General features: G+C 41.4%; 1 protein-coding gene and 1 long non-coding RNA gene across 7 annotated transcripts in view; one reads left to right on the top strand and one right to left on the bottom strand.

The window, feature by feature from the left end:
* LOC6614676 (leupaxin) overlaps window positions 1-12,168 on the top strand; it is a 25,275-nt gene extending 13,107 nt beyond the window's left edge. For 3 of the 6 annotated variants that reach the window (XM_032720138.1, XM_032720127.1, XM_032720143.1), the window contains 7 exons: window positions 2,321-2,484; window positions 2,550-2,715; window positions 3,083-3,224; window positions 3,290-3,381; window positions 3,443-3,588; window positions 8,258-8,941; window positions 11,584-12,168. In XM_032720138.1, the coding sequence (XP_032576029.1) occupies window positions 2,321-2,484; window positions 2,550-2,715; window positions 3,083-3,224; window positions 3,290-3,381; window positions 3,443-3,588; window positions 8,258-8,941; window positions 11,584-11,850 (1,661 nt within the window). In that variant the 3' untranslated portion in view covers window positions 11,851-12,168. Of the gene's footprint in view, window positions 1-1,191; window positions 1,377-2,003; window positions 2,093-2,320; window positions 2,485-2,549; window positions 2,716-3,082; window positions 3,225-3,289; window positions 3,382-3,442; window positions 3,589-8,257; window positions 8,942-9,209; window positions 9,868-11,583 lie in introns of those variants that run through there. The other 3 variants (XM_002039067.2, XM_032720134.1, XM_032720148.1) reach the window with 3 other exon arrangements.
* Window positions 6,525-7,772, bottom strand: LOC116801315. The gene is made up of 2 exons (XR_004361939.1): window positions 7,680-7,772; window positions 6,525-6,983 (listed from the first exon to the last, which is right to left on the bottom strand). It is a non-coding gene; the product is annotated as an uncharacterized LOC116801315 (long non-coding RNA).

The following is a 12,168-nucleotide window of genomic DNA, read 5'->3' as shown; positions in this document are numbered from 1 at the left end:
AAAGCTCACAATTTGAGCGATAGAAGGCACACTGTGGCTGAGTTTCCACTCGATTTTCTTGTTCTAGCTTTTGGCATTGGCCCAGTTACAGGTGTGCCTTTTCCGACTCTTTCCCCCGACTTTTGAACTCTCGGGCGAAATGTTCGAAATTTGTTTGATTTATTTGGTGGCCTTATAGCTTAATCGCCTGCTGTCATGTCTTCCCGCTGTTTTAGTGTTCTTTCTTTTTTTTTTTTGGCTTGTTTTTGTTGCTGTGGGTGGGTCAAGTAAATGGCGTTAAGTGCGATTGAATGACAGCGGATGATACGAGACATCCAACAGATACTTTCGGCACGCCTCAAAGCCAGCTTAAGCACCCTCAATCTAATGCTATCTGCACGCACTACAAGAAACCAACTTCAAAATCAAAGAAAAACTATTTGAGATTTAGTTTATACATAAATAAGCCATTTAAATTTCTGTAATCCAAGTTGTTATACTAATAAAAGGATTATTTATTGATTATTTATTGTTATTTGTATTATGTTTAAACATAACTAAATATTTTAAAACAGTTTCTATTTTATTGGCTTAATGTAGATACAAATTCTAAAGTGCTATTATGATTAATGATTTTATTTTTCTCTGCAGAACATACCTTCCTAAAAATGTTTGAAGTTTTTCTCGATTTTTCATGCGCTATTATCATGTTTACTTAGCTACCTCCCCTTTCCCCCTATTGATCTTGGCTAAATTAGAGGCGAGAGGAATGCAAACAACATTATTTTGATCAAATATGTTTTCATGGGACGTACATTAAAGAAACACGAACACACTGAAAGATATTATGGCATCGTGTAGATGCGATATTTCTTGACTTGGTGCGATTTTTAGCCCGTTCGACAAGTTCGTCCCACCTAAACTGAATCAAAAATTGTGTGTAGATGTTAGTTCCCCCGCTCTCCAACTATGTATGTGCTATATATCTATATAAAGTTATATATATATATGTATAATCACCCTCGTACTCGGTGTTTCGCTAGTTTTGGGCTGCAGTGTGGGTGTCTTTTGGCCTGACTTTGTTTGGCCCCGAGTTGATTGAGTTTTCGGTGCTTTAATTTGGTCAGTTGGCAACTGAACTTTCGGTTCGGCTGTTGTTGTTGTTGTTGCTGCTGTGCCGGTAAAAATATTTAACTTAACTACCGTTTATAGTGGTCCAGACAAACCAAAAAATATTTGCATATCGGCAAACAAGTGACAATCGAGCAATACATTTCGATTCCATCGATTCTGGCCAAATTTAGTGCGTGAAATGTCTTCAAAACTGATATCATCGTCGTTCCACAGTTCGCCCCTCAGCGACTGTTTCAAAGTGGGCGAGTTCGAGAGACGTCTGGGTAAGTTTGTTCAGTGGGAGCAAATGGCGAGTGGGCGATAAAGGGTTAATAATGATGTCGCTGAAGGTGGAATTCGACGGGGGCTACGGGTCAAGTTCAAGTGCAGCTGCTCATTGGGCAGGTGTTTCAAAACTGACTCGTTGTTCATCTTCAAAAAATTATCATAATTTTGTAATATAAGTTAATCAAGTGTCCTTATAACATTTAAGAATGGAATAACACGTAGAATGATATGTTTCGACCCTACAAAACTATTTCAATTCATAAACGGAATCACTAGCTGCCTCAATTTAGACAATAGTCTGTTCGCATGGACGTCAAGATTAAGCAGAATCTATAGAATCTAATTAGGACTATTCTAACTTCAAAAATGGGTCTTTCTTTAAACTCAAAACAAGCTTTTCCCATCGCTCAATTTCAATCTACCCTAGACACAAACCAGAAAGAAGACCTATTTAGCAATTGTAGGTATTGTGCGATATCGCTCAAGACAAAAGAAAACAAACAGAATGTTATCAGAAACTTTTGCTGGAGATATATGCCAGCAAACGAAGGCAACGAATGGCAACGGAGTGGGATCTCCGTTTAGTTAACAACGGACTATGTGTCAGAGGTGCAGTGACAGGTGCTTCAAGTTTGGAATTGGAATAGAAAATACCTGCGACATACCGGAAGAAGAAGTGCCATGGCCAACTATGGGGATTACGATAATCTGGGTATTGGTTCCTCAAAATTGAATGTGTTATACAAGCACGAGTCACAAAATAAAACGATTTAAGACTTAAGTGCCGAGTTGAGTTATCAAAAATAAAGCGTCATATCTTAAAAAAGAACAAAAGATAGACTCATTTGTTAAAAAGCGAAACCTATTGAAAGTTCTGAGTTCAAAGGTTGTATTATTCGTTTTGTGATATATATTAATTTTTCATCCATCTTCGTTATAGATGCTCTATTAGCCGACCTGCAAAACAGTGTACCAGGCCAGCCGCAGCAGCCCCAGCCGCAGTATGGAACTGTCCAGCCAAAGCATCAACCTCTGCAGCAACAGCAGTTCGTGGACAACACTCCAGGTTATGGAAGTCTCAGGGGCAAAGCCCAGCCCCAGGTGGTGAGTGTATACTACAATAGTTTGCTTGAAATCAAACTGATTCGAATATTTCCACTTTTTTGTAGTATCAAGAGCACTACAGCGTAGAGACACGCTCTCCAACGGCAGGACATGATTTTAATGGCTCCTCCACGACTCCGGGATACGCTAACCAGGGATCGCTGCCACGTCAGGCGGCGGGAGCAAACACAGGACTCTCAGAACTGGACTCCTTGCTGCAGGATCTGCAAAGTAAGGGAAAATCAAACTTTATAGGGGATATAGTAACCGGGTTACTGTCAATTTTATATGCATATTCAGTCCGCCTTGTCATTTTGTAGCTTGAGCTAAGTTGGGAAAGTTAATTAGTCTGTCTGTATATATGTACATAACTACCGGTTTCTTTGTAATATTGGTTTTTACATTAGCTTTAGTAATTTATTGCACTGTTCAATAAGCCACAAAATACTAAAACAGCTTTTAAACAGAATTATGAACATTGAAGCGTCTTGTAACAACATAGCATGTATGTTTTGCTTAAGTAACGACTCCTTAATCTAATTCGCTCCATATAAAACGTTCTTGTATGACATTAATTGGTTTTTTGTTGACTCCTTAGAAATCGATGTACCGGTCAACTACAGTACTCCAGTCTCGAAATACAATACGATGAATAGTTATGCCACCGTGGAGGAGCGTCCTTCAGTGGACAGCCTGCTGAATGAACTGGACAATGCTCACATTTATGCTGTTCCTAACGGGTAAGCAAATCAAAGGAGATATAATTGATTATGGAGGTATTAACTCTGACCTCATATTTATTTAGATCTGCGCATAAATCTCCGACGCCGGGACGCCATGTCACCATCACCGTTCGGGAAACGAAGACGGAGAAGTTGACGGGTCCAGATGGACCAGGTATGTACTACCAGCTAACTCAATTATTTCATTGTGGACTAACATGTTTGACCTATTGCAGTTGGCACTGTCGAGGAGCAAATTGTGCAGCAGAAGGATTCTTATACGCCCAACCATGCTGTTCCGGGACAACAGGTGCATCAGGCCTATACGTCGCAGGCCACCAAGGAACTGGATGATCTGATGGCTTCACTCTCCGACTTCAAGGTAAGTCCTCTGAACATTGAGAATTGTTAGCTTGGATATTGATAAAATTCTGCATAAACTGTAATTTATCCACAATTTCTTTTATGAAAGACATATAAGTCATTTAAAAATCATTTGAATAAAGATATCCTACGATATCTTCTGTATGCCATGAACTACGATGATATATGTCGTGTCTAATGAATGAACAATTGTATCACACATTGAGCGTATATAAATGCTATATATATGCTATATATTTGCAATGAAGTAATTCAACTTGGTTTATCTGTAAAACAAATCGATTTTAAAGTTTAAATTTTAAAAATTAAATGGATTTTTTTCCAAAGTTTTGAGTTTATTATATTTTAAAAGCAAGAAAGAAAGTATGCCTCTAATGTTAGATTACCATCTGCAAGCAGCAAACCGATTGCAGATAACGCGATTTGAATCATCTTTGGAACGTAGATAAATATTGATAACCTAAAGATACACCCGAGTAATCTAAGCATTTGGGCGCTAGCGTAACAGCGATAGTGTTCCTCTGCGTCACTAAAATCTGTATGCTTAATCTCAGTTTTCCAGCTTTTATAGTTCCAAAGATCTTGAAGTTCATACGGACGGACAGACAGACTTGGGTAGATCCTCTCAGCTAGTGATCATAATCAAGAATATACTATATACCCCATACGGTTAGGAACTCTTCCTTCTGATAAATCCAATAAATATAGTACATGTCTTGGGCTCTGAGTTAAGATGTTCTATTTGAAATCTTTTCAAACCTTTAACTTTTTTGTTTTTGAGACTATCTTGCAGGTTTTGTAATATCGATATGTAAATATTTTATTATTTGTTTATAATTGTGTATTGGTTAAAAAAAAGATTGTTATATTTGACTAGGCATCACCGTCAATTATTTTCGAAACGATATTCTTTCTATTACAAATCAAAAAACAATTTCAAAAAAATAATATTATTTCAATCTATAGTGTTTATTAACATTCGCATGCCAAGCCTATTTGTATGTAGATTATTATGTAAAGTATTTTGTAAAGTGCGCCAATGTTTTCACTTTCTTTACCTGCCGTAGCGATACGCTCACTATAAAAGCGCCTGAACAAATTGCATATGGTCCAAGTCTTTCGTCCCACTTGCCGCCACCCACTAGATCCTTCTGATTTTCTACTATGTATTTTGCTATTTTTAGCAAAAGACGCCCCAATGCTCGGTTTGGTTGTGAATTGTAATAAAGACCATAAAATGAATCTATTTGTCATCGCAAATCGTCTGACGCAAGGCAACCAAGCGAATCTAATGACACCGCCGATCCATAGATCCCCATGCTACCCATTGAGCACGATCCCTTCGAGAAGTCGAAGAGCAGCCGAGAAAGATCTTGACTTTGACATCTGCCAACGCAATGCGAAGGTGGATTTCGGGGCATACTTTAATGGGCCACATAAATCGATTGGGCTAATGAAGTCTGATTATGATGGCGAGGGACTGTCACACGATTTATTGCACACGGCGCCAAGACATTTTAAGTTTGAGTTTTTCCCCAGACCAGCATTTACACATGGCCACGTTTATTTTATATTCTATCGGTGCCTCATTAGCGCATCAATCAATTTGGGTGGCAATCGAGTAAACAAAAAAGGTATTTTTTCATGCACTGCACATCTCCTCAGGATATACAAACAAGATATTATTGTTTCCGTTCAATTGGATTAGCCTGCTTTTCTTTTATGGCGATGTGTCCATTCGCCTTCCTTCACATGTCCGACATTTGTTTTTAGAACTTTCTGACATCTCGAACGGAACGCCTATACGGATGATGTATTTCAGCAGATGTCGTTCGCATTTATTTGGCCTTTTTACGCCACTTTTCCGTTTTGTTTTTTATGATCTAGTTAAATGAATTGCAATGCGTCTGCTCCTTTCTTTCGTACGAATGAATTTGGGTCAAGGCTCAGTTCGTTAATGAAATGCATCGATCTTTGGAAGGTAACTGAAAATGTCAGTAAAAGCAAATGAATGCTATTTATTCCTATATTTCTCAGTTGATATTAAAAGTTACTAGTTACATAGTATTTAACAAAGTGTTTGAATAAATTCTTGTGCCCTAACTCAAAGTAATTTATTGCTTTATTTGACTACTTAATGTGAAATGTGACAGTTAGTAGCGATTCTGTATGAATGTTTCCTAACATTTTGAATACAATATTTTAAACGCTTTAACACCTAAATGTTCAGAAAATATCCCCATCTGAGACTTGAGCTCATGTGCCTTGAAATTGCAAGATGTCGCCAGGGAATGCCGCGAATTGTCAGTTTGTCGCCAAGGCATTCGGATTGCATTAATTATTAATTAATTACTAAGTGAAAAATATTTTTGCACACTTCTTTCATTTTGTTGGCAATCGATTCGATGGCCGTCGCAGTCAAATTAGCAGACATTTTTGCGGGGCGGGGGTGAATGGATTCTTTAGACTTCGAGTAAATTGCAATTCAATGTCATTGACGAATGGCAGGCGTGCATGCAAAAAGTGGAAAAGTAAAGTATACTCGGTCGGGCCTGTTAATTATTTAATATCATTTTCAATTTTCTGCCAACCGCGAGGGTGGTGAAAGGGGGCAGAGGGCGGGGGGCCAGGCGTGTCCGTGACTTTTGTTGATATGATAAATATGAAAATAAAATAGAAAAGCCTCTTGGTCCCTCGTTCTTTTTCTGTACATGTGGAGAAGAGCGGGGGAAAAATAAAATACAAATATATTCGGATATAAACAATATTGCACACGGCCCGTCGGATTTTCCCGGCGCTTTTCCTACCCACACGAACACACCCAAAACGCACAGTTAGTCGCCCACCCACACCCATCCACTCCCCCCTCACCCACTTGTCAACGCGTTTTCCACAGCGCACACCGCTTTTGCTATAGTTTTTCATTGCAAATCATTTGCATGGCTATTTTCGAAAGCGTTTTTTATTATATTTTCTTTCATTTCTATAACTCAAGCGATCCATTTAGCTGTGGGTGTTTCAGTGTGTCTCTGATGTGTTCTCTATATTTTTGTTTGCGCTTTCATTGCCACAATCATCTGGCGTTCAAAACCGCATTCGTATCCCCATTTTCCGCCTATTTCCATTTCCATTCCTCCTCCTGCCGGTGCCCGTCCATTCATTGATCGAGATTTCCTCAGTGCCAGCTTCCTGTCCCCCATTTCATAATCCCTCGATTCCCCACCTTTCCCGATTTTCCCCCGTCCACTGGCCACGACTGGAAACGTGTGCCGAACGAACACTCGGCTGCGCTTTTTATGGGGAAATCCTGTTGACCAGCCGGTCGATGTTCATTTTATACTCCATGCCAAACGACGATTTCGGTGGTTCGACTGCGCTGTGTACGATTTGGGTCTTAAAATAGGCAATGAAAATATTAGAATGAGAAAACCTCGCCGACGCTGAAGCCAATGAAAATTTGGGCGGCAGGCGAAACAGGAGCGGAATTTCATTGGAAAGGGCGGGCGGGAATATAAATCTTGATAACTCAGAGGTTTCCTTGATTCAACAATAATGCAATCTCTGACTATAATATTTTGGGAAGTGTCGATTTAATTTGGCATATTAACAATATTTCAATATATGGTGCGCTTCGTCACTACGCAGAATGCTGTCCAAAGTGATAGAGTCATTCTATTTTAATAAGTGCGATGATTTAAAGGAATGTGAAAATATTCCCCACCATGTCAATTGCAAGTCTTTAATGCACTGCCTATAAAATTCTGAATCGGTACTATTTAATAAATAAATTCCTTTTTATAAAAAAAAAGGGTTAAGAAGGTTTTTTGAAATAAATCTTGAATATTTTATGTGTTCAGGGATTTAAACTGTCTTTCAATTTCGGTTGTGAATTCCTAACCAAGTGTACAAAATAATAAAAATAATAAGGGGTAATTCACGTAGTGACGAAACTCACAAAAAAAAGACAGGGGTCTCCTCATAATAAAATAAAATCTGCTGTGCTTCCTCAATCAATGTTAAAACTATAGGCAGCAGTAGATTAACAGTTGAATTTAGCAAAGTTTGCTAATTATTAAAGTAGATACGTACTTCACCTTTTCAATGCGAATCCTCCCCTTTCCCAAACCAGAGGACGCTCAATTAGGCGTCTCTACTTAGTTAGGCCGAAGCAGGCAGAACCCGAGCACGCCCAATGAAATTGCAGAGTTTATGAAAGAAAAATTGAATATTGAAATGGAGACTCGACAGACAAGATCCGCACAGAAGCAGTAGAGAGCCCCCTTGGCCGCCCACTCCTTTCGTTGTTCGTTCTTCGGAAAACGTTCTTTCGTATTTTTGGCAATGAACGAAAACTACGTCAACGTAGAAGAAAAATGCTTTGCATATGAGGAGAGCGTCGTGCGCAACGAGGTCCACATACACACAGCCGTACATATAGCTATATAGTTCAGTCAGGAGAATCTGTGCGAAGAGGAAGAGAAACATTATTTTTGATATTTTGATTCTTTTTTTCGTGTTCGGCGGCGGTGGCGGCTAAAAGCAAAAGTTTTTGTGCTAGCGCTCGCACAACTTTTGATTCAGTCGAGGCAAGCACATCGACGTAAGCCCACCGCGACAGGATCCTGGGGATATAGCATGCTAATTGGAATCGTTATCCATCATTCCAGGTCAGCAACGGAACGAACGGCATCGGAAACGGCAGTCATCCGCAACAGCATTCGTCTACTGTGCAGCACCAGACGGTAACCGACTACGCCAGACCAAACAAGGGCAGCCAGCAGGCACATCTCACCCAGACGATCGAGGAGACGACCATCGTCGAGGACAGTCGCGAGGATCAGTTGGATTCTATGCTAGGCAATCTACAGGCCAATATGAGTCGCCAAGGAGTCAATACCGTGCAGAAGGGCTGCTGCAATGCCTGCGAGAAGCCCATTGTGGGCCAGGTGATCACAGCCCTGGGCAAGACATGGCATCCGGAGCACTTCACGTGCAACCACTGCAGCCAGGAGTTGGGCACCCGCAATTTCTTCGAGCGCGACGGCTTCCCGTACTGCGAGCCGGACTACCACAATCTGTTCAGCCCGCGCTGCGCCTACTGCAACGGCGCCATTCTGGACAAGTGCGTCACGGCGCTGGACAAGACCTGGCACACGGAGCACTTCTTCTGCGCCCAGTGCGGCCAGCAGTTCGGCGAGGAGGGATTCCATGAGCGCGACGGCAAGCCGTACTGCCGTAACGACTACTTCGAGATGTTTGCCCCGAAGTGCAACGGCTGCAACCGCGCCATCATGGAGAACTACATCTCGGCGCTGAACTCGCAGTGGCATCCGGATTGCTTCGTCTGCAGGGTACGTTATCCTCTCACATAGATGTGCTAACCAGAATTAATGCCATTTACGTTTCATCCTGAAGAAAGGAGTAGTAGCAGGGGCTTTGCCACTGACACATTTGATTCCTCTATATGCATTTCACACATCTAGACTAGACCTTCATTTACCATTCGGAATCGAAATGTGCCAGCAAAGCCTTAAGATTTGAACCTTGCCTTTTCCCCTCGCTATTTTTGGCCATGATTGCCCATTTTAATCGCTCATCCTGATCACGTATACCCCTTAGGATTGCAAGAAGGCCGTTCGTGGCAAGTCCTTCTACGCCATGGAGGGCAAGCCCGTCTGTCCACAGTGCGTGGGCGTCGACGAGGAGGAGTAGGAGAGATCCACAAGCAACAGCATCAGCAAAATTGTTGCTGAAGTTCAGCAGCCAAACGAAAATAGCACCCGGCGGCAGTGGCTTCAGATACATTTTGGTATCTAGCTGCGTGCCACTTTTTTATTACCAGCGTCATGAGGAGGAGAACTCGCGGCCAAAGCAGCTGCCCGCCGTCCGTCTTGGTTATTTTCGTTGCGGGTCTAGGAGCAACACAGCACAGCATGAACAACAGCAACACCAGTGGCAGGCGCAACAGCAGCAGCAACATATCCCGTTCCCAACCCTTTTCGCTCGCCCAGCTGGCCCGCTCCGTTTGGGGGCAGGTGCCGCTGGTGTGAACATGAGTCGCGAGTCCCTGAGAAGCAGCCCTCTATGATGGTCTTTTTGAACGCCCCTGTCCCTGTCCCTGATCCTGACCCTGCACCCCCGACTTGTTGAACTTTTCTATGCTCTTTTTGTAGGCTAAGTTTATAGGTACTTTTTAAATTTAAAATCATTTATGAAAATGACCCACAATATTGTAATTTGTTTTTGTAAATAAAATTTTAATAATTACACATTAAAACAGAACCAAAATACAAAAGAAGCAACCAACTAAAGCAAGCAAGAACAGGAGGTGGGAGGTGGGTGGTATGGTGGAAAAGTGCTCGCATCTTTTCAAGGTGACGGCGACCTTCGGGCGTAATCCACCCACCCAGAACCAACCATAGCCACCCAACCAGACCTCGTGTCAAGGTCAGTGCCAGTTTGCTGGCCTTGACACATGAGTCTGTTGCTGTCCCACCTCCGCAGTTGTGTGTTCTTGACTTTTGTTGCTTTCTATCCGGTTGATAAACAAATTACAATATTGTGGATTCGATTTTCGATTAGGGAAAGCAATAATTCTTACCAGCCTAGACTATTTTCGTTGCTGACGTTGTAGTCAGCATTTATATGCTTCGCCTGGTACTCGGCTATATATCTGTCCATAATGGACATAAGATTCGCACTGTTTATTGCTGTTCTTTAATGGGCACCCCCTGGTGCTAATTGAATTGATTGGACTGACTAAATTTAAGTCGATTCGTCAATTTCACTCAAATAGAGCTAACTATTTTAACCAAGTGTGCCTAAAAATAGCAAAGCTATTGCAATGAGGAATTGCAAATCCGCTTTAAATATATACACAAGACACATAATTGAAATTCTCCATTGAGTGTTGCAAATTCGTGTCTTATATGTATTTGGTTTTTATTTTTAGTTCATATCGATATTGATTATTTGGCTTATTTTTGTAGCCGTGCCCCACTTATGGGCTTCTTCTCATATGATCAACAAAGGAAAATTATGAAATGGCTTAAGGGGAAATTGTTGCACCTGTTGTTTATGGATTGATTGATTTGTATGAGGTGGTGAAAACCGAAAATATCTTTTCCGCCGCAGATATCACGTTCTCAATGATCCTTCGCTCCATGTTTCGATCGCTGTTGCCGGTTGGATGATATTGTCCCCTGCCACCTCTCCACACCTCCAATGCCCCATGTTTTTGGAAGCTGGCCAAAAGCGTGCGCAAAATGTTATTGTCTGAATACAATTGTTGCTGTTCCTGCTGCTGCTGTTGATATGTTTTTCCAAAAGCCCCCGAAAAAAAGGAAATAGCAAGAAACAAATGTCTTGGCCGCACTTTTTTCATATATTTATCATATTTAAATTTCCCCCAAATCTTGTTTTTGAAATGTACAATCTTTGTTTTCCAATTAGCTCGACGCCGTGCACAGTGGGCCCCAGGTCCCAGGGTACCAAAGTCCTCCGTTCGTCACTTTTTTTTCGATTCGACTAAATTCTAATTAGGTTTTTCAGGCCAGGCGTAAAATTTTGCACAGCGAATATTATGTTGTCGGCTCTCGATCGGTTTGCTGGTCCGTCATGCTGTATGGCAACTAATTTATGGTCGTAATTAGCCCCAGACGGAGGCTGCACCGCCATTTGGCCCACAATACATCATCCTCATACCTCTCCTATATTTCCGAAGCCCACATAATCATACTTACAACTGAAGATCAGGACAGTGCGGTTGTGATCTTGAGGCGCAGTAAACATTTATAGTGCTTATGCACTGCGTTTCCCAAAAATGTTTATGGCAATGAGTTGGTTAGCTATCAATTATTTAGTTCTGGCTAAAAACGATTAACCCTGAGTATTCCTAGAACGAAAATCTATTATTTGGCATAACGACATCTGGTCATAAATATTATATCTGTTCAGAATACTTAATATTTACCTTCGACTTTTTCACCTACAGGACTGCCGACAGCCCTTCCAGGGAGGATCCTTCTTTGATCACGAGGGACTGCCGTACTGCGAGACGCACTACCATGCGAAGCGAGGATCCCTGTGCGCCGGGTGCTCCAAACCCATCACCGGACGCTGCATCACGGCAATGTTCAAGAAATTCCACCCGGAACACTTCGTCTGCGCCTTCTGCCTAAAGCAGTTGAATAAGGGCACTTTCAAGGAGCAGAAGGACAAGCCATACTGCCACACCTGCTTCGACAAGATATTCGGATGAAGATATTCGCAGCTGCCAAACTCTAGTTATGCATATAATACTGTTTTTTATACGATTTACGAACCCAATCTAAAATGCACAAGCCCCCACCCCAAACACACACACCCGTACACCTACTTATCGTGCATCTGTGCTTTGTATAACCGAGTCAATTTAGTAATTTAATTAACGCCATCCGAACAGGATACGATAATAGAATGCGATCGTATTTTATTAGCAGACACTAATCCTAATCAATAATGTTGGTCACTTTGATATTGCTACTCGTTCGACATGAAAAGACCACAGAACCGAATGATAAATAAATAAGAGAAACCA

The sequence above is a fragment of the Drosophila sechellia genome, chromosome 2L, assembly GCF_004382195.2.
Source record: "Drosophila sechellia strain sech25 chromosome 2L, ASM438219v1, whole genome shotgun sequence".
Lineage (NCBI taxonomy): Eukaryota > Metazoa > Arthropoda > Insecta > Diptera > Drosophilidae > Drosophila > Drosophila sechellia.
The sequence above is the reverse complement of the archived record's forward strand: the minus strand, read 5'-3'. Positions and strand labels throughout refer to the sequence as shown.